Genomic DNA, 24,384 nt, shown 5'->3' on the forward strand with positions numbered 1-24,384 from the left:
TGTATTACAATTTCTATGTTCTTTCCCTCTTTATATTCCAGTTCAAAAGTTTTAAGTCACCATACCGTGTGGTTGGTTGCTTTTTTTTTTTTTTTAAATTAAGTTAGCATATATAGCGTGTGCTTCTTTTTCTCTAATAAACATACTTGTCTATTAAAATAAGTTTGCCTACTACAATTGAATGAACTCCAACTACAACATGCTTTTATTTCAATAAGGAGCACAAAATTCTTTGAAACATAGTCACGACCGATAGCTGAGGTGAAAGGAGAACATATACCTCAGAAAGCAAGCAAAATGCATGACATGAATGTTGGTTATATTAATTGCGGTCTAATCAGTTAGCACAGCCAGTAAATAAAACAAGCACCAGAATCTCAACCCAACAAGTAGAAATCACAAATCAAAGATAAATTGCTAGTCATGATGAATTGCATCCTGAACTAACTGCCTAAATTTTTGTTTTGGTGAGAGTTCTTGAAAACAAATAATTTTTAACTGTTTCTGATTTCAATGATTTGATATGAGGATATATCAAAGATTATCATATACAACTGAAAATGTTAAAATTGTAATAGGAATATTTAATTGAATATTCACTTCCCTTTACATTAAATGCTATAAGCACTTAAATAAATTAAAATCATTTACCAAAAATTATCTGACAATTTTGTTTTAAATTTATCCAATCTCTTCACAATTATGTGAACTGAAATTGAGTGAGTTTAAATGGAATAATACATAAATTGAATATTCAGAGCATAAACTCCTCATTTATGTAAAATTATTGATGTCTCTTAATTTGAATAATCAAAATAAAAAAAAAAAGAGCATATATATAGTTTGTTTACCTTAGCTTCAGAAAAAAAAAGGTGACAAAAAAGTGGTTTAAGTGTTTAACTATAAGTACAGTATTCAGATAGCCGTTGAGATACACAAACTAAAGAGTTTTACAAGAACACAGAAGTGAATGAAACTGTATCTGTTTGTATACAAACTTTCAAATAGTAGTACAAGGTGGGAATTAAGAGGCATGAAGTTTTATAAAGCTATGGTTAATGATTAACCAACCACAAATTAAATAGATCAAGCTTTATCTAGTCACTGAGTTGTAAAACTCACCCCGTTTTTTTTTAAAAACATTTTTCAGGAACAAATACTTGACTATGTGAGACTTTTTATTCAAGAGTAACAATCTGCAACGAGTATGTATTCTTTGTTGAGTTCCTAGATGTATATGCTTCATATGTCACAGGCAGGATCCAACCATTTATAATTATTTTATTTTTGTTAAAAATATATAACTATTTATTTTAGAACTTTTAGGATATTTATGACTTTCTTATTCAACTTATATTTGAGTCGGTTTAGGCTTGTTAAGGGACTATTTTCCTGAGCGCCGGTCATGGTTCATTTTGGGCCGTGACAAAGTGGTATCAGAGCTTAGGTTTAATCTGTGTAATATGGAGCAAGTGTCCTATGGTAGAATCACAATTGTATAAATAGAAGCGCGTCTATTTATACAAATTGTGGCAATATCAGAGGCCTATAGGAATGTCATCCTTGTCCTATGTGTCATTGTTGTCTTTTGATTGTGATCATGCGTCTTCCGTCACTTCTTACTACTCCTGTCCCTTTGTACCCAATCTTGACTTATCATTTTGTAGCTTTTCTCAAACTTGCTTTTGCAATGACTTCAGTTTCGGTTTGGTTCGCGATATCTGCATTGTAGCTAATGCTAATCTTTCTCACTTTTGTGAATGTATGCTTTAATCTTTTTTATCTTCACGTTGTTCTCTATGATTCTTGACGTCAATATCTCATGCATTACTTAGAAGATTCGATCGGTGTTTGCCATGGGTTATTATCTGATTCCCTTATAGAATTGTATTTGGATTTGTGGATTGCATGAATTTGTTGAGTTATTGATCGAAATACTTTGTTCTACGAGTTTTTCTTATGTTGATTATCTTTGAAGTTATAACATAATTTTGAATTGCTTTTGATTCTTCTTTCAAATCAATAATTTTGAAAATTGTTATTTAGTTGCTCAAGAAGGACTATGTGATGAAACATATGAGTAGAGTATTATTGTTGTTTATTCTATTTGTGATTTTGTGTGCTTAAGTGTAGTGAATTAATTGGGTGATTAGTTAGATGGATCGAAGGTCTTTCTAATCTAGAAGTTTGTTTGAATTTGTCTAATTTGATAATCTGGTTCTATTATGGTATTGTGATGCTAGACATGGCTTTCCTGTCACAGAATTGTTGTGATTATGTTGTTCTATGATTTTTCTATTGTCACTGAATTCTGATGATTTCTGTGAAATGTGATGCTTGTGAGAGAAATTAGTTATTTCAAGAGATTTTTAAGAGATATATAATACTTAAAGAAAGAGATGAGAGCTAACCTTGCAGACTTAAATTGAGGAACAGGGAGAAAAATTGTTAACTTTTGAATGCTTACAATATAATGTTTTATTGGTTGACACAACTTTCCATTTATTCAATTGGGATCCCTTCCATTCTGTTTAGATGGAAGTAAAGCTCAGAAGACTTTCTATTATACTACCTTTATACTTTTTTTCAGGTTTATCATTAGTTAGATTAAGAAATATTTTTCGTGATTATGTCAAATGACTTCGTACTTTCAAGTGAATTTTTATGATCATGTTCATTATTTTGAAACTGGAAGTTGAAATAATTTGATTGGCCTGATTTTAGAAGCGCACAGCCGATGTGTCTGTGTCTTTTAATAATTCTGTGCTATGCTTTGATTTCATTGTTGCGACAGTAGATTACATTTAGACGCGAATGCCTTACTAAATGGCTGTTCAAACAACTTATTTTATGTGTATTATCATGACAAAAAAAAATTCCTTTATGTATAGATGTGGGTGTGTTGGAATCAACTCTGATAATTTTATTTGTTTTGGTGATGTTTGTCTTTTATTTTTATTAGCTGATTTCAGATATATAACTGTAACTGTGATAGCAATAATGCTACTTTGTTGTTTGAATTTGATTTTAAACTGGATATTTGCTTGAGTGGTATCTCAATTTATTAATTGTGAAGGAACTTGATCTACTCTCAAACGAATAATGCATGTGAAGGTAAAATATAAATTATGAACGCTTGCTTTTTGTTGATGAGTAAAAGATGAACTTTGCTTTTTGGTTAAGATCTGAAATTTGGAAATCTTTTTAACACTTATTTTTTTTTGAAAATTTCTTTATTCTCAACTATTGTTTTATTCTCAGAGATTTAGAGAGATTGATTTTCTGGGTTTGTGAGATTGAGATTATAGGTTTTAGATATTGGAAAGAACTTCTGACGATTTTGGATGAAAAAGATTGGCTATCTAATTCCTTAAAGTTGAACAAATTCTTTATATGAGTTTTTCCCTTATTATATTCATGGATTATCATAAAGTTATATATATAATTGATTACTTTTCTAATTTTATGACAGCTTTGGTACTTGTTTGCAATCTATGAAGATTGGAAATGTTTAAATTCTTTTAAACTGATGGGTTCATTTTGAGTCATTGGATTTAATCTTAAGTTGTTTGATCATAACTTGGTAACGTGAGAAATGATGGGTATGAATTGATCATAGTTTGATCTTGGAAATGTCAAATTTATCAATATTTTCTTTTCATGAGTTTTTATTTTTAGTTCGTTCATTTATTTTGGATTTTTTTTCATATGTTGCATTTGCTCATTCTAAATATTTCCTTTATTATTATACTTTAATTGATTGTGTTTAAATATTCCGTTTTGTTATTGTTGTTGATGTTTAGAAGTAGAAATCTCCAGGTGATACTATTTTTTTCTTATATATGCTAGCTTCTAATTTTGGATGAAACATCTATGTCCTTTTCCTAATTTGCTCTCTCAGTTATTTGCAATACTCTTATCATTTTTGGCCTTTTAGAGTTTTGATGATGATGTTGATGAGAAATGGTTATGGAATAAGGAATATGGTGAAGCTTTTTCGGTGATTTCAATATTTACTTATGCCCTAAAGCCTCTTATGCTATGATGATATTGTTCGGTTGGACTCTGTTTTGTTTTGTTCGCTTTCTAGTTTTGTTGAAAAAAAAAATCTATATTCTATCTAGCGATGTCAAATCTACGGAGGACCAAAAATTATAACTTGCAAGAAATAGTTCTTCTAAACTCTTTTGTTTCTTTTATTTAAGTAATGGTAATCGTTAAGTTTGGGAATGTTAGGTGTTCTTCTTGGGATGGTTTGTGTTGAAGTATGCGCTATAATCGTACTACGTGATTTGATGTATCGTTCATTCCATTATATTTCATATCGGGAGTTCCTTGTTTTAATTCTTGTTGAAATAAAATTTGATTATTTTGTTTCATGTCCTACATCTTATGCATATCTCGATCTTATCGTGCTTTTGGCTATCCCATAGATTCTCAACAACATAGGTGTTGACGTTGCATTCCTTTACGTGAATTATGTAACTCCTTGATGTAATCTGAATTTGCTTTACTATGATACATCATATCTTCTAGTATTCTCGAATTCTTGTTCCATGTCTTCTCAAAAAAAAAAAAAAAATTGCCATTGACTTTGCTTACCTTCTTCTGGTGAACTTTGTATTTCTTTGATCCTACTTAAACTTGTTTTGACCTATTGCACTATCTTTTCTTTTATTGTTTCTATCAAAATTTCTTGATTCAGATTTTCTCGTTAAGATTCAATTGACTCTCTTTCTGGGACACTTCATTGTTTCTGTACATCATTGCTTAATTGAAATCTTAAGCATCCTTCCACGTTCATGCGAACACTATCTGTGAGGTTTGTTCTTCTCTTTCCAAGTTTTGAATCCTTTCGAGTAAACTCGTGTTTGTTTCGGTGTCACGTGCAACTCCCAGATAGCAAACGATACGTTAGTTCATTAGGACACAGCTTATCGATACTGAAGTTCGAAAAGTTGCAATTCTAAGACATGACATAAGACCAGTTGCTTCCATGGATATATACTACAGAACCAAGGAGAGTATGAATTAAGATTGTATTTTGAGGAGATTGACGAACGAAGTGAAGAGTGCTATGTACATCTGAGCTATCAAGGGAATGTGAGTCGGTGAATGTCAATCGTATCTTTTTAACGGAAACCTATCTTGTAACTTTTGCACCTCTTAATACTTCTTTCTCATGTTTGGTAAAAGTGCTGAAACCATGTAAAGTCTTGCAGATTATATCAATTTTAGAGGGCGAAAATTTTGTAAGGAGGGTAGAATGTAAAATCCCTCAAATACCCTTTCTCCTCTTTTTCCCAAACCAAACCCTAACCCCATTTTCCCAAATTAAACCCACTAACACTCACTCTTTTACGCATACACCCCACACCCCACAGCCACCTAAGTCCTAACCCTTCGTCCCTTCCCGGACTCTGACTCCATGAGCTTCAGCAGCTCAGCTCCCTCCTCACTCTTCGATCTTCGCTGTTTCGGTGTTTCCTGTGCTGCCTGCGCCTGCGGCCTTGCCTCAGTTTTGTGGCGTCACAAATTGCAGTTCGCAGCGGCCGGGCGGCGTGCTCCAGTTCTCTTCTCTGCGAGCTGCCTCTCGTCGTCGGTCTCCCACATCGCCTGTCCCTGTCTCATCTCGTTAGTCATCACAAAATCGGAGTCCCGGCGGCGCTGTGTCTCGTCTTGCCTCTGCTCTGCCTTTCGTTCCCCTCTCCTCCTCTGTCTCTCGGCGGCTTTGTGATTTAATGAGGATATACCATGATTGAAGAGTAGAGCTATTGGCCTCCTAAGTGACCTGAGATGCAAAGGTGTTGCTTTGGCTGAGGATCTTACCAATGAGATGTATCAATTTGGTGCGGCAGAGCTTCTTGCTGTGGCTGCTTTGGATGGTGGAATTGCATCCCAAGACGTCATCAAGAACTATCGCCAGCTCCATCTTGTCGCTACTCCGGTCCAAATTCTGTGGTCATTCGTTCCATTTCACTTCAATCCTCCTTACTTTGAATTTGGCACTCCGGGTTTGGTATCTTCGGTCCCTTGGGACCACTTTGTGAGTAGGCTTTATATTTATAACCGTTAAGCTTTTGGTTTATGTTATTATGAGTTTTTAATTATATTTATAAAACTATTATTGAAGAACTTTGATTTAATTATAATAATTGATTTATTATAGTTGAATAATTATTCTTATGAAATTCATATATTAGAAATTTTACATGAGAGTATATATATGTTTGATAAAGCTTTATATTATTTTAGAATATTGGTTTTATTCGAATATATACTTTTGAAGTATTAAAGTATTTGTTGGCACTCACTTTGAAATTATGAAATATGTTTTATGATTGAAAAAGTATGATTTGAAAATATTTTTGATAAGAAAATATTATCTGATTGATTTGATTCGATACCTTATATATTTGAGAGATTAAAGATTTATTGTATTAAACTATATGTTTTGAATTGGTTTGGGAGGCTCGTATTAGAAAACCGTAGTTAACGGCGGTTATGACGTTAACTTAAATGCATTTGGCTCAGACTCCATCTAGCAGGGGTGTTGCTAGCCTAACGTGTAGGCCACACGTTAGATCTGTTATTCTGTTAGGACACACAAGAGGAAAGGGCTACCCATAGAGGTGGAGCCGCCCATGTGTGGACTTTTGATTTGATTTCTGTATGAGAACTCCCTTATTGATTCACTTATTATTATCAACTATTATTTTCTAATTAAAGTTACTTTGATAATAATGTTTATATGGTCTCATGTCGATTATAGATGTATTGTCTAGTCACTGAGTTGTAAAACTCGCCCCGTTTTTTTTTTAAAACATTTTTCAGGAACAAATACTTAACTATGTGAGACTTTTTATTCAAGAGTAACAATCTGCAACGAGTATATGCTCCATATGTCATAGGCAGGATTCAACCATTTGTAATTATTTTATTTTTGTTAAAAATATATAACTATTTATTTTAGAACTTGTAAGATATTTATGACTTTCTTATTCAACTTATATTTGAGTCGGTTTAGGCCTGCTAAGAGACTATTTTCCTGAGCACCGGTCATGATTCATATTGGGCCGTGACACATAGTTTTTCACACCCCACAAGATTTATTGTTTTACATCCAGGAATTCGTGATTGCAGAGACCTAATTGAGAATCAAGAGCCTCCCTGCTTTCCATCCCAGAGTTTCGAAATTTGACTGTAACCTCTGCACAAAACCTTGATGGTAGAGAATTCAGAGGATAATCACACCACTCCAAATATCTGAGTTTAGCAGAAAACGGCTCCAGGGTTGTTTCAACGTATACATTCGATTTTCTTCCATGCCAAGCACCATAAAACCTAAGAAACCTTAGGTGAGGCATATTTTTAAAGGTGTTTGCACTTAAGTGTAGATCTCCAGATTCAGACAAGTTATACAAAATGCCTTCAACTGATTTTTCTCCCTGAAAAAGAAATAACCAACAGTAAAAAAGTGCACAATGCAAGCTCCATTTTCTATATAACATTATAAGCAAAAGCAAGATACGTACATATTATCTCACCTCACTATCTTCCAATACATTCCTGACATTCTCAGGATTCCTCAATCGGCTACGCTTTTTGAGGTCGTTAGGTGATTCATTGAAAACAATTTCCAAACCCGTTTGTTCTATCAGATCATGCATTTCAATTTTGTTCAGCGGTGAAATAGTTATAAGAGCCTTATCTTGGAGGCTGTCTATTCCAATGCTTCCAAATAATTTACAAGACTCCAGAAAACATGAGACTTCATCCTTATTTTTTCCTTTGAAAAAGAATACAATATCAAGAAATATAATTTTCTCATGATAGTCTAGTTCATCCACACTCAATTTCAAGACATTGTAAACGACCTTATTGGGATGAACCCTGAGTTTTTCCAGCGCACTTTCCCGGACTCGTATGCTTTTTCTTGAGCGTAAAAAAGAACCCAAAACTTCTAACGCTAATGGAATGCCTTTGGCATAGTTAACCACCATTTTAGAAAGTTCTTGATAACCAATTTTAGGAGAAGCATGGCCAAAGGCATTTAAGCAGAACAGCTGAAGGGAGCTTGAAAAGTTCAACGGCCGGACCTCATATATTCCATGCACTTTTTTAAATATCTGCTTGTCTGCAGTTGTTACGATGACTCTACTACCTGCTCCCAAAGTGAGTTGTTCACCAAGATACTCTAATTTCCTTGATGCATCCACATCATCAAGTACTATAAAAAACTTTTTCCCACTCAAACTTTTGTGATCACAGACAGATATGGGGTTGGCTGATCCTCTTACAGGGATATTTTGTTTCTTTAGTAGTTGAGAAACAAGTTGCTCACACAAATAATCCAGACCATGTCTTTCTGATTCTTCTCCGACATTTTTCAAGAAGCAACAACCTTCGTACTCTGAGGAATATTTATTGAATATAAATTGAGCTATGGTTGTTTTACCTATACCGCCCATACCCCAAATTCCAAGGATTCCAACTTCATTCAGCTCCATTTTTGCTAATAACCATTCAATAGGCCTGACTTGTTCATCAATTCCAACAAGTCAGGAATAGGTTCCAAAATTTTTATATATAATTTAAATTTATTCTATAAAAAATTGGTATCAATTTTTATATAATAAAAGTAGAGGTAGCTATGAAATTTTGTAGAGCTATTGATTATAATCTTTAGTTTGGCCTATACATGTCATGTATCAATCTCTTTATCACTTAAGTTTTTGAATTGTGATGACAACACAACAATTGAATCAGAAGATAAACATAAAAAGCATTGCATAAAAAAAACAAAATAAAATCGGTAAGAGGTAAGAGAGAAAATCTTTAAAAATTGAGAAGCATACAATTTGTTCAGTCCTTAGCTGTACGAGAATGTAAAAGAAATGGTTCCTTGACAATGACTGCTTTAGAAGTTTGTCCTAAAATCTTTGAATCAACCGCACACACTATGAACAAAACATATTCTAGCTCATCTATCTAACCGACAAGTTCTAGTGTTCCACAATCAAATATTTATCTTTTTTTACATTATTTTTATATTATTTTATGAAATTACTACATAGATTAAACTTTCTTTAGCTATAACCATATGTATGCTCTGGCTTCTTCTTCCACAAATTATTCATAACTTGTATGCAAGACGACTATATAAATGAAATAATAAGCAGCTTAATTCATCTATACATAAAACGAAAATTCATATGTTGGCTACATGAATAACATATGTTGCATTATCACCTCATCAATAGTAATTAAAAAGAGTTTCACATCATATATAGTAGCATATAAAAGAGTTCAATGTTCAAATGCATATATACCTTAATAACTAATTATAATGATTATAACAAATTTTAGTACAAATATTATTGAGAAGAAGTAGAAGAAGGTGTAATCTTGATGACAAGGCCAGGGAAGACATCGTCAGGGTCATGGATATGAGGGTTGTTGTCAACAATATAAGGGTCACCGCACTTGTCACTTATGGTGTGAAGCGTCTCCCCTTCTCCGACCACATAGATCTCCTCGCACGGTCGTCGGAGACTACTAATAGTGCTGCTATTGTGTTCATGAGTGAAGATAGTTAGCATGATTAGGACAGTGGATGAAACAAGGAGAAGAGCACAGTACCATGAAGCTTCTTCAGCTGTGGCGTTTCCCTTTCTGGACTTCAAAGCCATTGGCTTCGTCACTTTTTCACAAAAGAGAGCAAGCTAAGATCGATGGTTGGAACTTCTAACTTGAAACTTGGAAGTTATTAATATTATATAAATGAAGATGAAGATATAAGGATGAAATAGGATAAAGAGAGAAAATAGGGGGCACGATGCTTGTGAGGGTCAGTTTTGACGGTTATTCAGGACAATACATATGGTTATATATATATATATGAATTAGTTTTGATGCACGTCTAGTTTTTTTATTTTTTTCAATATTTTCTAATAGTTTGATAGATCAAAGACTAATTTATTGCATACTGAAATTCCATTTAAAGATTTATTATTGGCCAATGAGTTAATGTATATATAAAACGGAATACAGTGTTTTACAATACTAATTTTGTGTATCAAAATTAAACTCTTTTTTAATACATAATTTTATGGAATAAAATGTGCTTTTTGTTTTTTAAGGGTAAAATATTAAATTGATCCTCTATGTTTGGGCATAATTCTGTTTTGATCTTTAAAGTTTAAAGTGTCCTATTTAAATAAAAAAAATTTCATTTAGCTTCAATTTAGTCCCACCGAGAAGTTAAAGTTAAATAATTAACGAAATGTCCTACATAACAGCAATACAAGAACAAGGTCGATAATTTAGAGAACAAGTACAAGCTCTAAAGGTACAAAATCAACCGTGGATGCATCAATATATTTATTTATCATTCTCCTTGGTTCTATAGAAAATATTTCATTTAAATTGTAAGAAAAATGATAAATAAATACGGTTGATTTTTTGCCTCTGGAGCTCGTACTTGTTCTCCAGATTATCGATCTTATTCTTATACTGCTGTCATATAGGACATTCCATTAATTATTTAACTTTTGACCTCACGGTGGGACTACATTGAAGCTAAATGAAACTTTTTTTGATTCAAATAAGACACTTTAAACTTTAAAGACCAAAACAAGATTACAACTAAACAAATGGACCAATTTAATAATTTACTTTTTTTTAAATAATAGTTTTACGCATTCCTAGCTAACTAATAATTAATTAGTTTAAAAATAATTTCATTCTTGAGAGTAATTTTGTTTAAATATATTTTTTGGTGACATTAATTATCGGTCTGATTGTTCTAACAATCTCGCTACGGTACCAACAGTATTTTTGCCAACTTCTGTCAACTCTTGTTTATGATTGTGTTTAATGAAAATGTCTTTGTGGATGTATCTAATAAAAATGTCTTTGTTTTTTTTTTGAACCAAAGAAAGCTCAACACAGTAATGTGGAGCAACTGAACCAAACAACAAGTACTATAAACATTACAAAAACCCTGAGATATCCGATGTTGTCGTCAACACTCAAAAGGATCACTATCGGTCCATTCTTTGTAGCTCAGAATCGTCTTCCTGATTACAATCTCAACACCTGCTTCCTTGTTATTGAAAATCCTAGCATTGCGCTCCACCCAAATGTTCCAAATCACTGCAAAGAACCCTGTTAGCCACTTCTTCTGATCTTGTTTTCGCTTATGCCTATCGGTCCACCTCTCAAACAATTCCCTTAAAGTTCCAGGAATAGTCCAAACTTCACCAAAAGACCTCAACCAAGTACACCACACCTGCCATGTTAATTCGCATAGAAGAAATAGGTGCTGCACCGACTCTATCTCCTTCTTACATAGTACACAGAGATTATCATTGGGCCTAAGCACGCCTCCTACTCAACCTCTCTTTGGTATTAACTCTACCCACCAGCACAAACCACCCAAAGAGCTCTATTCTCGGAGGTACAAATCCGCGCCAGACTGAACTTGTGAAACTGTAACTCGTTATCTCATCCGACAGATACTCTGATTGTAGGACCTGCACCACTGACTGGGTAGAAAATATCCCTTTACTATCATACTTCCACACCATATTATCCTCTTTATCCTCTGACAACTTCACCGGCCTTAGCCTCTCATGAAGCTGGTTCACAAGTTCCAGCTCCCATTGGAACAACTCCCTTCTCCACTGGAAATTCCATATCCACTCAAGTCCATCCCAAAAGCCACAATCCCCTATCATGTATCCTTGTTGATTCGAGAGAGAGAAAAGTCTTGGACAAGTCACTTTCAGCGGCCCACCTTGCAGCCAGTTATCTTCCCAGAACAAGGTTCGCCTCCCATTTCCTACCTCCATTGCTAGGCCATTAAGCATTTTGTCTCTTATCCGCTGCTCCTTTATATGTAATTGACAGATGTCTTTCCAGGGCCCTCCTTTCACCGGTAACTGCTGAGTTAATAGCATTTCACCAGGGCTCAAATTGTTACACGAGCATATTATCTTCTTCCACAACGGACAATCCTCCTTTGAAAACCGCCACCACCACTTAAACAAGAGCGCTGTGTTTCGAAGTACTGCATCCCCAACTCCCAGTCCCCTAGCCTTTTTCGGTGCCTGAACCAACTCCCACTTGACCAACGGGATACCGTCATTACCATCCCCCTTGCACCACATAAATCGTCTCTGCAATGCAATAAGCTTTTCCGCAACCGCCTTTGGCATCTTGTATAGACTTAAGTAGTATATCGGTAGGCTATTCAGCACTGATTTGATGAGCACAAGCTTGCCTGCTTTGGTTAGAACCTTTGCTTTCCAAAGGCTGAGTTTCTCTTCCACCTTATCTATGATCGGTTTCCAAGTCTTCACCAACCGCGGATTCGCCCCCAAGGAAATCCCGAGGTACCTCACAGGTAGCACCGCTTGCTTGCATCCCAGCAACCCACACGCCTGATCTACCCAATCCTTCTCACAATTCACCAATATCAGACTTGACTTGTCAAAATTGATGCTCAGTCCCGACATCAACTCAAAACACTGCAAAAGTCTCTTATAATTCACTACTGTCTCTGTTACCGGGGGGCAAAACAATATTGTATCATCTGCAAATTGTAAGTGCGACAATTCGATATGCTTCCCTCCGACCAGTAACGATTCAATGCGCCCATTCCTTACAGCTTCTCCCACCATCCGATGCAACACATCAACCACTAACACAAACAGGAATGGAGAAAGAGGATCCCCTTGTCTGAGGCCACGCTCCATGTTAAACGGCTTGGATGGTGACCCATTTACCATAACTGACATAGTTGCCGAACTGACACACTCCATCACCCAATTCCTCCAACGCTGACCAAATCCCATTTTCTGTAGCACTATATTCACGAAACTCCATCTGACTCTATCATAAGCTTTATGAAAATCCAGCTTAATAATTGCCGCTTTCTTCCTCCGCGCCTTGAGCCAATGAACTGTCTCACAGGCTATGAGAGCACCATCATGAATTTTCCTGCCTTTCACAAATGCCGTCTGAGTCTCTCCCACCAAGCCTGGCATAACCGACCTCATTCTTCTCACCAATACCTTCGAAATCACCTTGTACACACATCCCACCAAACTAATCGGCCGAAAATCCTTTATCTCCTTCGCACCCAGAAATTTTGGGGCCAGTGTCACCCATGTTATATTCACATCCGATGGTAACTTTGCCCTTTGGAAGAACTCCAACACCGCCGCCGTGAACTCCTGACCAATCTCTTCCCAACATTTTTTTATGAAATTCATATTAAAGCCATCACTACCTGTGGCCTTAGAAGATTCACAATCCCAAACTGCTTCCTTGATTTCCTCTGCAGTCGGTACAACCTCCAATGCTTCTGTCTCAGCTCTGTCAATTTGCTTCAACAACCCATCCCGAACACCGATCCTTGGTGCAAACTCCTGCCGATACAACTCCTTATAGAATCCCCTGATTGCATGCTTTATTCTTGCCTGATTCCTCACAAGCCGCCCATGAATCAACAGAGTATCAATCCTGTTATTCCGCCTTCTAGCTGAGGCAATATTATGAAAGTACCGGGTATTCCTGTCCATGTCCTTAGCATATTGGGACCGAGACATCTGCTTCCAATGGATTTCCTTCCTAATGTACCACTTTTCACAAAAGCTCACCAACGCCTTCCTCCTAGCCTCCGTTGTACCATCATATATCCCTTCACTAACCTGATCGTCCAGCTTCTTTATCTCATCCTCAAACCTTTTCAGTCTGTTTTCCATATTACTAAATTTATCTTTGTGCCATTGCCTCAGAGGTATCGTCAAGGCTTTCAGTTTACCAAGGAATGGAGCTCTTCCCAAGTTCCTCTATTCATTTTTTACCATCCTTAGAAAACCCTCATGGGTGAACCAAGAATCTAGACTTCTGAACGGTCGATGCTCCCCTCCAACCCTTGTAACCTCCACAATCAACGGGCAATGATCCGACAAGCCCCTAGGACCACCTTTCAGCCTAATGTCAGGAAATTCCTCCACCCATTCAATATTAACCAACACCCTATCAATTCTACTACAAGATTGACCCCTGAACCATGTGAACTTCCTATCAGTAAGGGGTAGATCCACCAACTGCATGTCTAGAACCCAACTCTTAAAATCTTCCGCTGAGACCGGCAAGCTCTGCACCCCTTTACGATCCTCCACTTGCAGAATCTCATTGAAGTCCCCCAACAAACAGAAAGGCAACGAACACAAGCCTACAATATAGCTCAACTCTTCCCACACCACCCGCTTTGCCTCCCTCTCATGTGCCCCATACACTAGACAATAAGCACACTGAAAATTATTCTTTGTTAACACGCCTTCAACACACAACCACCTCTCTCCTTTATAACAATTACGTTTCTGAAACATCATATCATCCCACATTAACAACAGCCCCCCGGATGCCCCATCAGACTCCACAAACTCCCAACCTACCGTACTATTCCCCCAAATCCTGCCAACATCATATTTCGAAATATCCTCTCTTTTTGTTTCAATCAAACCTAACATGTTTATGTTATATTTCCTCTTCAACATTTTTACCATACTGAACTTTCCATCCCCCCTCAAACCCCTAATATTCCAATAGCTCACAATCATTTAATCAAAGTACTACTCACCTTATGTTTGTTCTTTGGACGACTCCTTCTTGCCTTTTCCTTTTGTTTTGCCAGTTTTCACTTTTTCGCTATTTCTTCATTTTGAGCTTGCAAAATACTCATGATATCCACTTCGTCATCATACAATTCCGCTCCAGATTCTACCGCCAAAGCCCAGGTAATCTTATTTTCCCCGACCTCTGCTTCCTTGGATATCTTGTCGCCCTCTCCTGTGGTGGTTTTTCCTCTGTCCGTGTCAGATCCAACCTCTTCCACAAAGCTTCCCGCCTCCTTATCTAGGCAATTAACGTCCGCTTCTCCTCCTCGGGCAGCCATGTTCGGCAGTGCCCTCTCTTCGCTAATCCCATCAGCAATAAGCCCTACCTTGTCCGTCAGCCCCTCTTCGGCCTCCTGTCCGACGCACACCCCCGGCCTCCTCACATTCCCGCTTCCACCCTCCTCTCCCACACCCAGATCTGGCCCAAACCCCTGCCACTTAGCCGCGTCTTCCTCGACACTACCCGGCGTCTGGCTCTGCACCATCGGCCTGGACCACCCGGCTTCACCCTCCTCACTCACCAGATTGGTCGCCAAGTTTCGCATGTCCCTCCCAGACGCAGCAGAAGAAACACGCGCAACCTGCCTACTCTCTGCCCACTCCAGCTTCTCCCGGGTCAGGGCTCCAGCAACCCGGTTCGCCACCTTCCAGTCCAGCACAGGCCCATCCGTCCTCCCACGCCTTAGCTGCACTCCCTCTCGTGTCCCATTGCCCTGCTGAGTTGGTATTGGGTTTGTTCCATCTAAGCCCAAGTCACACCCCTCCAGGTGACATTCAGTTTGGTTCCTTGATGGCTGGCCCAATAGAACAGGCCCACAATGTGCACCATAGCACGCAAAATCCCTTTCTCCCCCAGTACCGAACCCCTGTGTAACCGTTCTGTCAGAATCACCCTCTTCACTCACACCAAATCCCTGCATAATCTCCTTGCCCTTATTCTTTGTACTACTCTCCGATTCAGTTGCATCCCCAATCTTTTTCAAATTCAAAAACTCAACGTTCACATCATTCAATAGCACTTCAGGAATTACTATTCTGTCCTTCCCACTATCACCCCCCTGTACATCACCAGTAATCATGGCCGCCGCCGGATCCCAAAGCACCGCCGCCTTCGTCCGATTATATTCACAGGACCCATCAGCGGCCCTCCCTTTATATACTGACTTCCTTTCCACCGAAATCCCAGTTTCACTAACCTCTACTCCCACCTCTTTCACAAATACTGTACACCCCTTCTCTCCAATCGCAATATGTACCCTCTCCCTAATCTCATTAAATTCATCAGTATCCACTTGAAACCTGCCCACCCTAAATGAATCCCCTGCACCTGTTGGGATATCACACTGGAGAACGTCCCCCCATAGGCCTCCTACCGCTTTGAATGTTTCTGGCGACCAAACATGAAGAGGCATACCATAGCACTCCAACCACACCCTGCGAGTCCCGCATCGTTCTGACTCTTCCCACCTCCGGACCTGATGAAAGACCTGCAGCATACTGTCCAGTTTAAACGTATAAGCCTCCTGGGCGTGCTCAACCGTTTCAAAAGTTAATAACACTTTAGTCTCCCCGATCTCCCTAACATCCTCCACAAACTACCAATTTGTGTGAATTACTCTCTTCAAAGAACAGAGATCTATAGGTTTTAAAAATGTCTTTGTTATAGCTGTGTCTAATGAATGTGTCTTTATAAATATATTTTTTGGATGTATTTTTTTATATATGTGTTTAAAATATAATAATTAACTATAATTGACAATAAATTAATAGATAATATATTGGTACTTTATACTTTTTCTTGTTCTAATTACTTGACATGACTTAAAAGTGTTAAGATTGAATATATGCTTGAATTTGAAATGTTTGATGTTGTCAAATTCTCTTCTTTAATTATCTTTACTACTTGACCATAGAGTCATTAGTCTACTGTTCTAACTTGTCAATTAAAAAAATTTTAAATTCATTTTGCTTACATTCACTATATTAACTTTAAATTTTAGTGTGACTCTGCACATTTTAATATCCAATTTTTTTGGTTTTCTATTTTATCTCTAGATTGGATTATAGTATGTCAATAAATATTTTATTTTTAAATGCATAAACCATAACTCACTCAAAGTATAAATTAGTTTTATGATGAGTCATGCGATAATGTAGCTAAGTATTGAATAAATTACACCTAATTTTGAAATGGTGAGAGACAAATGAAGTTGATTCTATTTACACTGCTGGGGCCTGGGCTACTGTTGAGCAACAATAATGAGAGTAGTTTTATTTCTCTGCCCCTCTCTTTCTCTACCAACAGAAGAATCATGTGCATATGTAGGTAGAGAGACAAAAATAAAACTTGGTAATGATGCATAAATTCAATGGAGGCAGGCTTGTATTATTGTGCTTAAATGATTACTCAAATCATTTTTACTCATGTCTGCTAATAGAATCTGTATAATTAATGAAAATGTATCATGCTATTAAAATTGAAACAAGAATCTTTGATTGAATGCTAGAAGTACCAGAATAAATTAAAATCGTGTGAATTTGAGAAGGCTTTACATGCAGTAATACATAAATTAAAACTTAAGAATAGAAACTCCTCACTTGTGTAAAAAAAAAAGTGTGGCATTCCCAAGAATCATGACAAAAAGTGGTTCAATTACATTAGGATACACAAATCAAATAAGAGTTTCACAAGATCACAAAAGTGAATGTAAGTGCATCTGTTTGTACAAACTTTCAAATAGTAGTACAATGTGAGAACTAGAGACATGAATCTTTTGCTGATGTTGAAAATCAAATGCAGTAGTAGTACTCCCCTTGCACACTCCATAACTTATTAGAAAAAAAATCAGGAAAATATCAAAATCAGGAAAATATAAAAGAAGATTAGAAAAAAAATTAATATAATTTATTAGAATATTATTTCATAACGAGCGTACTCTTAACGTACTCTTGGTCTATATATTGGTAAGAATCTTATAATCACAGATGAAAAAATATAAATAATAAAAATAATAATTTTTTTAAATAATTCTTCGTTTCTCTCTTAAATTCTTTGTACCATGGTAACGTTTTTTTTGGCAAAAAAAATTTATTTGAGTATAAATCCCTCATGAAATAAGCGTGAAACTTTTCCTTTTACATATAGATATAAAATAGCATGGAGCGGTTAATCCAAAACCGCTCTAGTGTAAAGTTTTCTTCTATCTTTTTTTCTCAAATGGCTGAAGTTACTATCGCTCCTAGTGGTTCTTCCTCCAAGGGAGATAAACGAGGAGGAATCGGTGGAGGAGAGCCTCCAAAGTCCAACCTTAAGCGAAAGGATCCTCCTTCGAGGTATTTCCAATCCTGTAAGTGCAAATCTCGCTGCAAGACGGATAATTGTCCCGTAAGAGTGTTGATAAACGTTGCAGGCTCGTTTATCATTGCAATCCAAAATTCTGTGAGAATCTAAGATCCGTCTTCCTGATACGTGGGTGCCAATGTCCTGATGGCGTCTGATTAAAATCAAGAAAATATTAAAGAGGATTAGAAAAAAAAAGTCAATGTAATTTATTAGAATATTATTTAAAAAATATTATTTTTATTATTTATATTTTTTTATCTGTGATTATAAAGTTCTTACCAATATATAGACTAAGAGTACGTTAAGAATACGCTCGTTATGGAATAATATTTAAAAAAAAAACATATTACCATGGTATAAGAATGACTTCTTTTATAATAATAAATTTTTTATCATATTTTTTTAAATAAGCACTTTTAGAACTAAAAATCTAAAAATAAAATAACTTATTTATAAACTACTTTTAATATAGATATTTATTATTTAAATTATTTTTTAAAAAGAGCTTAATTAAACTGTTTAGCCAAACTGGACCTAAGGGTCAATTTAATTGGCTTTCAAAAAAATTATTTATTTTTCTTATCTTTTATAAAAAAAATTCTTACATGTATTATTATAAATACATTTGATTATTCTATTATTATATATTTAATTGTTCTAATGATTTATTATTTAATTAAAAAATTATATAAATTAATAAGTCAACCCCAAACAAATAATCATGTTAGCTTCTTCCACAACTTGCTTCCTCTTTCATATCCATCGGTTCTATTATTATTTTATTCTTCATTGCTCTCAGTTATTGTATCTTTTCCAAATGGTTCCAAGAACTTGAGATAGAAAGTAGAAACAAAACCTAAAAACAACACGCTTTTGGTCTTATGGCAATTAGTCAATTACCAAGTGGTTACCACCAACAAGCTTTTGTCATTTGTTATAAATTTCAGGTTTATTACCTCGTCTCTATATTATTTACTCAATTTATATTATATCACTATAACCTTAAAAATTAAAATTGAGTTCATATTTTTGAATTCAATAAAGTCCTCTAAACAACTTTATTAGTGGTTATCACCTATTACCGAAAAATTGTTAGGAATGTTATTAGGAATTTATTAGAGACTTTTCTCACAAAATAGTTGATGTGGCTTAATTGATGGAAATTGAAGGTGGAAGTGTACTGTGTTCACTGTTCACCATTCGCATGGCACTCTGAAACAATATCATGTGAGTAACTTGTTCATGGACTCCACTCATTCAATCAATACACGCCATGTCTCTATATTCCTGTGTGTATTACAATTTCTATGTTCTTTCCCTCTATATTCCAGTTCCAACGTTTTAAGTAACCATACGTGTGGTTGTTTTTTTTTTTTTTAATTAGGTTAGCATAGCGTGGGCTTCTTTTTCTGTAATAAACATGCTTGTCTATTAAAATAAGTTTGCCTACTACAATTGAATGAACTCCAACCACAACATGCTTTTATTTCAATAAGGAGCACAAATTCTTTGAAACATAGTCATCGGTAGCTGAGATGAAAGGGGAACATATACCTTAGAAAGCAAGCAAAATACATGACACGGATGTTAGTTATATTAATTGTGGTCTAATCAGTTAACAAAGCCAGTAAATGAAACAAGCAACAGAATCTCAATCCAACAAGTAGAAATCACAAATCAAAGATGAATTGCTAGTCATGATGAATTGCATCCTGAACTATCTGCCGAAATTTTTGTTTTGGTCAGAGTTCTTGAAAACAAATAATTTTAACTGTTTCTGATTTCAATGATTTGATTTGAAGATGTATCAAAGATTACCATACACAACTGAAAATGTTAAAATTGAAATAGGAATGTTTAATTGAATATTCACTTCCCTTTATATTAAATGCTATAAGCGCTTAAATAAATTAAAATCATTTACCAAAAATTATCAGACAATTTTGTTTTAAGTTTATCCAATCTCTTTAGTAAAATTATGTGGATTGAAATTTAGTAAGGTCTAAATGGAATAATACATAAATTAAAAATCCAGAGCAGAATGTCACGACCTTGGACACACTCCAACGCTACCGTGCTGGCACTCGAACTTACTCAACCTCTTGAGCTAAGACCAAGTCAGCCTAACCCTCAATACTTAGCAAGAAAGCTAAGAACGCAAGAGAACACAAGAGAAATGAAGCTTTGGTGGAAAGAACTCTTTATTGCTGAAGTGTTTGTTACAAATGATTCACACACATCTCATACTAACTCTCACCTCCTATTTATTGCCATCCACCTCCTCAATGGATGGTTAGGATTAAATCTAATCAACGGCCTAGATTAATCATCTAGAACCTTCTTTACAAATATCCATCATACCACAACTTTCTAAATACTTCTAGATTTTTCCATACTACTCTTTATACTCCTATATACATCCACACTCTTCTAGAATACTCTATGACCTTCTAGAGTATTCCGGGACCTTCTAGGACATTCTAGAACGTTTCGGAACCATCTAGAGCATTTTCAAACACTCCAGAAAATTATACAAACGTTGTTAAATCAACCTTCTAAAATTTACCGTGACATTCTCCCCCACCTAATGCACAGACGTCCTCGTCGCGTTCTGTTTATGATAGCGCTGTAGGTGTTCTTGGAATTGCCACAGATCTTCACGAGCTTCCCAACTAGCTTCGGTTATCGGAAGTCCTTTCCACTTGATCAAGTATTGAATACTTGGTGGTACCCCTCTTCGTCGTACGACGCGATTAGCTAAGATCTCTTCGATTTCTTTATCAAAGGATCTAATCACCACAGGCGGAGCACGACTCGAGTTACCTCTACTCGGTTCGTCTTGGTCTTCATGATATGGTTTAAGCATACTCACATGGAAGACCGGGTGGATCTTCATAGAGGGAGGGAGTTGTACTTTGTAAGCAACCTCCCCAACACGTCCAATGATCTCAAATGGCCCTTCGTATTTGTAGATTAAGCCCTTATGAACCTTGCGAAAGGCTTTGAATTGTTGTGGAAGAAGTTTAATCATTACCTTGTCTCCCACTTGATAGCTTGCATGCCTCCTCTTCTTATCTGCCAATTTCTTCATCCTCTTTGCAGCTTTGTCAAGGTAAGAACGAGTGACATCTGCTTGTTCTTCCCAAGACTTAATCATATGATAAGCTCCAGGGATCTTCCCTGAGTAAGAGGAAGGATGAGAGTGAGGTGTAAGCAGCTGTTGTCCAGTCACAATCTCGAACGGACTCTTCCCTGTAGACTCACTCCTTTGCAAATTGTATGAGAACTAAGCAATGTCGATGAGTTTTGTCCAATCCTTCTGATTAGCGCTTACGAAGTGCCTCAAGTAACACTCGAGTAAGGCATTCACTCTCTCAGTCTGCCCATCGGTTTGAGGATGGAAGCTTGTTGAAAAATGAAGCTCCGACCCAAGGAGTTTGAACAACTCTGTCTATAGTCGTCCTGTAAAGCGTGGATCTCGATCACTAATGATGCTCTTAGGCAATCCCCAGTACTTAACCACATTCTTGAAGAATATTCGTGCTGCTTCCTCTGCAGTGCAGTCAGTAGGGGCAGGTATAAAGGTAGCATACTTCAAAAATCGATCCACTACCACAAGAATAGATCCAAACCCCTCGGACTTCGGTAAGGCAGAGATGAAATCTAGAGAGACACTTTCCCACGGTCGCTCTGATGGAGGCAGTGGTTCCAACAACCCGCTTGGTGTCTTGTTTTCAATCTTATCTTGTTGGCACACAAGACAAGTCTTCACATAGCTCTCCACTTCATCTCTCATTTGAGGCCAATAATAAGAAGATTCAATGAGTGCCAAGGTCCTTCGCTGACCTTGGTGACCAGCCAACTTGGTGTCGTGGCATTCCCTCACTAATTTTCTTCTTAGATTTTCCCATTTAGGGACGTATAGTCTTCTGCCTTTAGTGTAGAGAAGGTCGTTTTCTAACCAAAATCTTTTGGTCTTGCCTTCTCTAGCCAACTCCACCAACATTTTGGCTAATGGATCGTGATGTAACCCTTCCTTGATGGTATGCATAATATCTCCTTCAACCATAGAAATGGCCACTAACTCAGCCTTGCGACTCAGCGCATCTGCTACCACATTAGTCTTGCCTAACTTGTATTCAAATTCGAAATCAAACTCAGCCAAGAAGTCTTGCCACCTAGCTTGTTTGGGGCTTAACTTCTTTTGAGTTTGAAAGTAGCTTGTAGCTACATTGTCTGTCTTGACGATGAAGTGTGAACCAAGCAAGTAGTGACGCCAAGTTCTCAGACAGTGCACTACCGTGGTCATCTCCTTCTCTTGGACGGTGTATCGCCTCTCTGTATCATTCAACTTGCGACTCTCAAAGGCAATCAGATGTCCTTCTTGCATCAGAACCCCTCCAATAGCATAGTCAGAAGCATCAGTGTGGACTTCAAATACCTTTGAGTAGTTGGGTAGTGCTAGTACTGGTCCTTCTGTGATAGCAGCCTTCAACTCATCAAAGGTCTTTTGACACTCCTTCGACCATTCCCAAGAGTGATTCCTCTTGAGAAGATCAGTTAATGGTGCCGCCTTGGCGGAGTATCCCTTGATAAACCTCCGATAGTAATTAGCCAACCCAAGGAATGACCTCAATTCAGATACCTTGTTTGGCGGCTCCCACTCTTTGATAGCCTTCACCTTTCCTTAATCCATGCAGAGAGTTCCACCTTTAATGATGTGTCCCAAGAAGTAGACTTCGTCCCTTGCAAAGGAACATTTTTCCTTCTTCACATATAGGTTATTCTCTCGCAAGATCTTGAACACGGTTTGTAAGTGTTCTACATGTTCCTCCAAAGTATTGCTATAGACAACAATGTCATCCAAGTAGACCACTACAAACCGATCAAGGTAAGGTCAAAAGATCTCGTTCATCAAGGTACAGAAGGTTGCAGGAGCGTTGGTCAAGCCAAAAGGCATCACCAACCACTCATACGATCCATACCTTGTGACACACGTGGTCTTAGGCTCATCACCATCGGCAATTCTCACTTGGTAATATCCTGACCTCAAATCTAGCTTTGAGAACCACTTGGCTCTACCTAGTTGATCAAACAAATCGGCTATCAAAGGAATGAGATATTTGTTCTTGATGGTTACCTTGTTCAGTGCTCGATAGTCGATGCATAGTCTCAATGAACCATCATGTTTCTTTTGGAACAAGACTGGTTCGCCATAAGGTGCCTTCGATGGACGGATGAACCCAGCATCTAGCAAATCCATGAGTTGCTTCTTTAACTCCTCGAGTTCTGACGGTGCCATCCTATAAGGTGTTGAGGCGGGCGGCTTTGCTCCTGACTCCAATTCAATCTTGTGGTCCACCTTCCTCCTAGGTGGTAGTTGTTTTGGCAACTCGGGAGGCATCACATCCTTATTTTCTTCAAGGACTTCCTTGATTTTGGGAGGAACGTCTTCTCTTTCGGATGTTGACTCCTCTTGTAATAGAGTCAAATATGTAATCTCTCCCTTCTTAAACCCTTTCTTGAGTTGCATAGCAGACAGTATCGGTGGTCCGCCAACTTTAGAGACTGTAGGGACCATGCATGGAGACCATTTTTCCATGACACATACTACATCGTAGTATGGCATAGGTATTATATTTGCCTTTCTTTGCAAATCGAGCCCGATGACTATTTTAAAATCGTCCATGGGTGCTACTGAGAAATCCACAAGGCCCTTCCAAGAACCAAGAGTCATCTCAGCCCCTTTCGCTACTCCCTTAAAGGGTTCACCCTTGGTGTTCACGGGTTTGAACCAGCCATTCTTTTCAGTGATCTTCAACCCAAGCCTCCTTGCTTCATCAGGCGTGATGAAGTTGTGTGTAGCACCAGTGTCGATCATAGCCATGACAGGTTTTTCATTAATAAAGGCTTTGACATACATCAAGCCTTTCTTTTCTGCAGTGCTTGCTTCTTTGCCCTTTAAAGCATTTATGTGTTGGATAGATCCAACACACTCAGTTACTTGAGTTTGAGCTTCTCATTCCTCAGCGATAGATGCCAAAGTCCCTAGCTTGGGACAATCCTTCATTTGGTGTGGTCCCTTGCACACAAAGCATCCCCCTTTGGGCACGAAAGCCTTCTTCTTTTCTTCATACTCTTTCTTTGAAGAGTATTTTCCTTCCTTCTTGGTTGAGAAACTCTTTCCCTTGTCTCCCCCACCTTTAGCAGAACTAGGCTTGGAGGAAGACTTGGGTTTAGAGTCTCCCCTATGATACTCAGTGAGTGATTCGGCCACCACGATGGCCTCATCGACATCCTTAACACTCCTTCTTTGTAGTTCTTGCTTTGCCCAAGGTTGGAGTCCAT

The 24,384-nt window shown here is 37.2% G+C and overlaps 2 protein-coding genes across 2 annotated transcripts; both read right to left on the reverse strand.

The window, feature by feature from the left end:
* Positions 1-7,109: 7,109 nt before the first annotated feature.
* LOC112730601 (disease resistance protein RUN1-like) lies at positions 7,110-8,510 on the reverse strand. The gene is made up of 2 exons (XM_025780670.2): positions 7,548-8,510; positions 7,110-7,448 (listed from the first exon to the last, which is right to left on the reverse strand). The coding sequence occupies exons 1-2, from the start codon at positions 8,508-8,510 to the stop codon at positions 7,110-7,112; spliced, it is 1,302 nt and encodes a 433-aa protein (XP_025636455.1).
* Positions 8,511-9,377: 867 nt separating this feature from the next.
* Positions 9,378-9,692, reverse strand: LOC112730602 (uncharacterized). The gene has a single exon (XM_025780671.1). It carries the CDS (start codon positions 9,690-9,692, stop codon positions 9,378-9,380), a length of 315 nt encoding a protein of 104 aa, XP_025636456.1.
* Between the last annotated feature and the right edge of the window lie 14,692 nt (positions 9,693-24,384).

The sequence above is a fragment of the Arachis hypogaea genome, chromosome 12, assembly GCF_003086295.3.
Source record: "Arachis hypogaea cultivar Tifrunner chromosome 12, arahy.Tifrunner.gnm2.J5K5, whole genome shotgun sequence".
NCBI classification, from domain to species: Eukaryota; Viridiplantae; Streptophyta; class Magnoliopsida; order Fabales; family Fabaceae; genus Arachis; species Arachis hypogaea.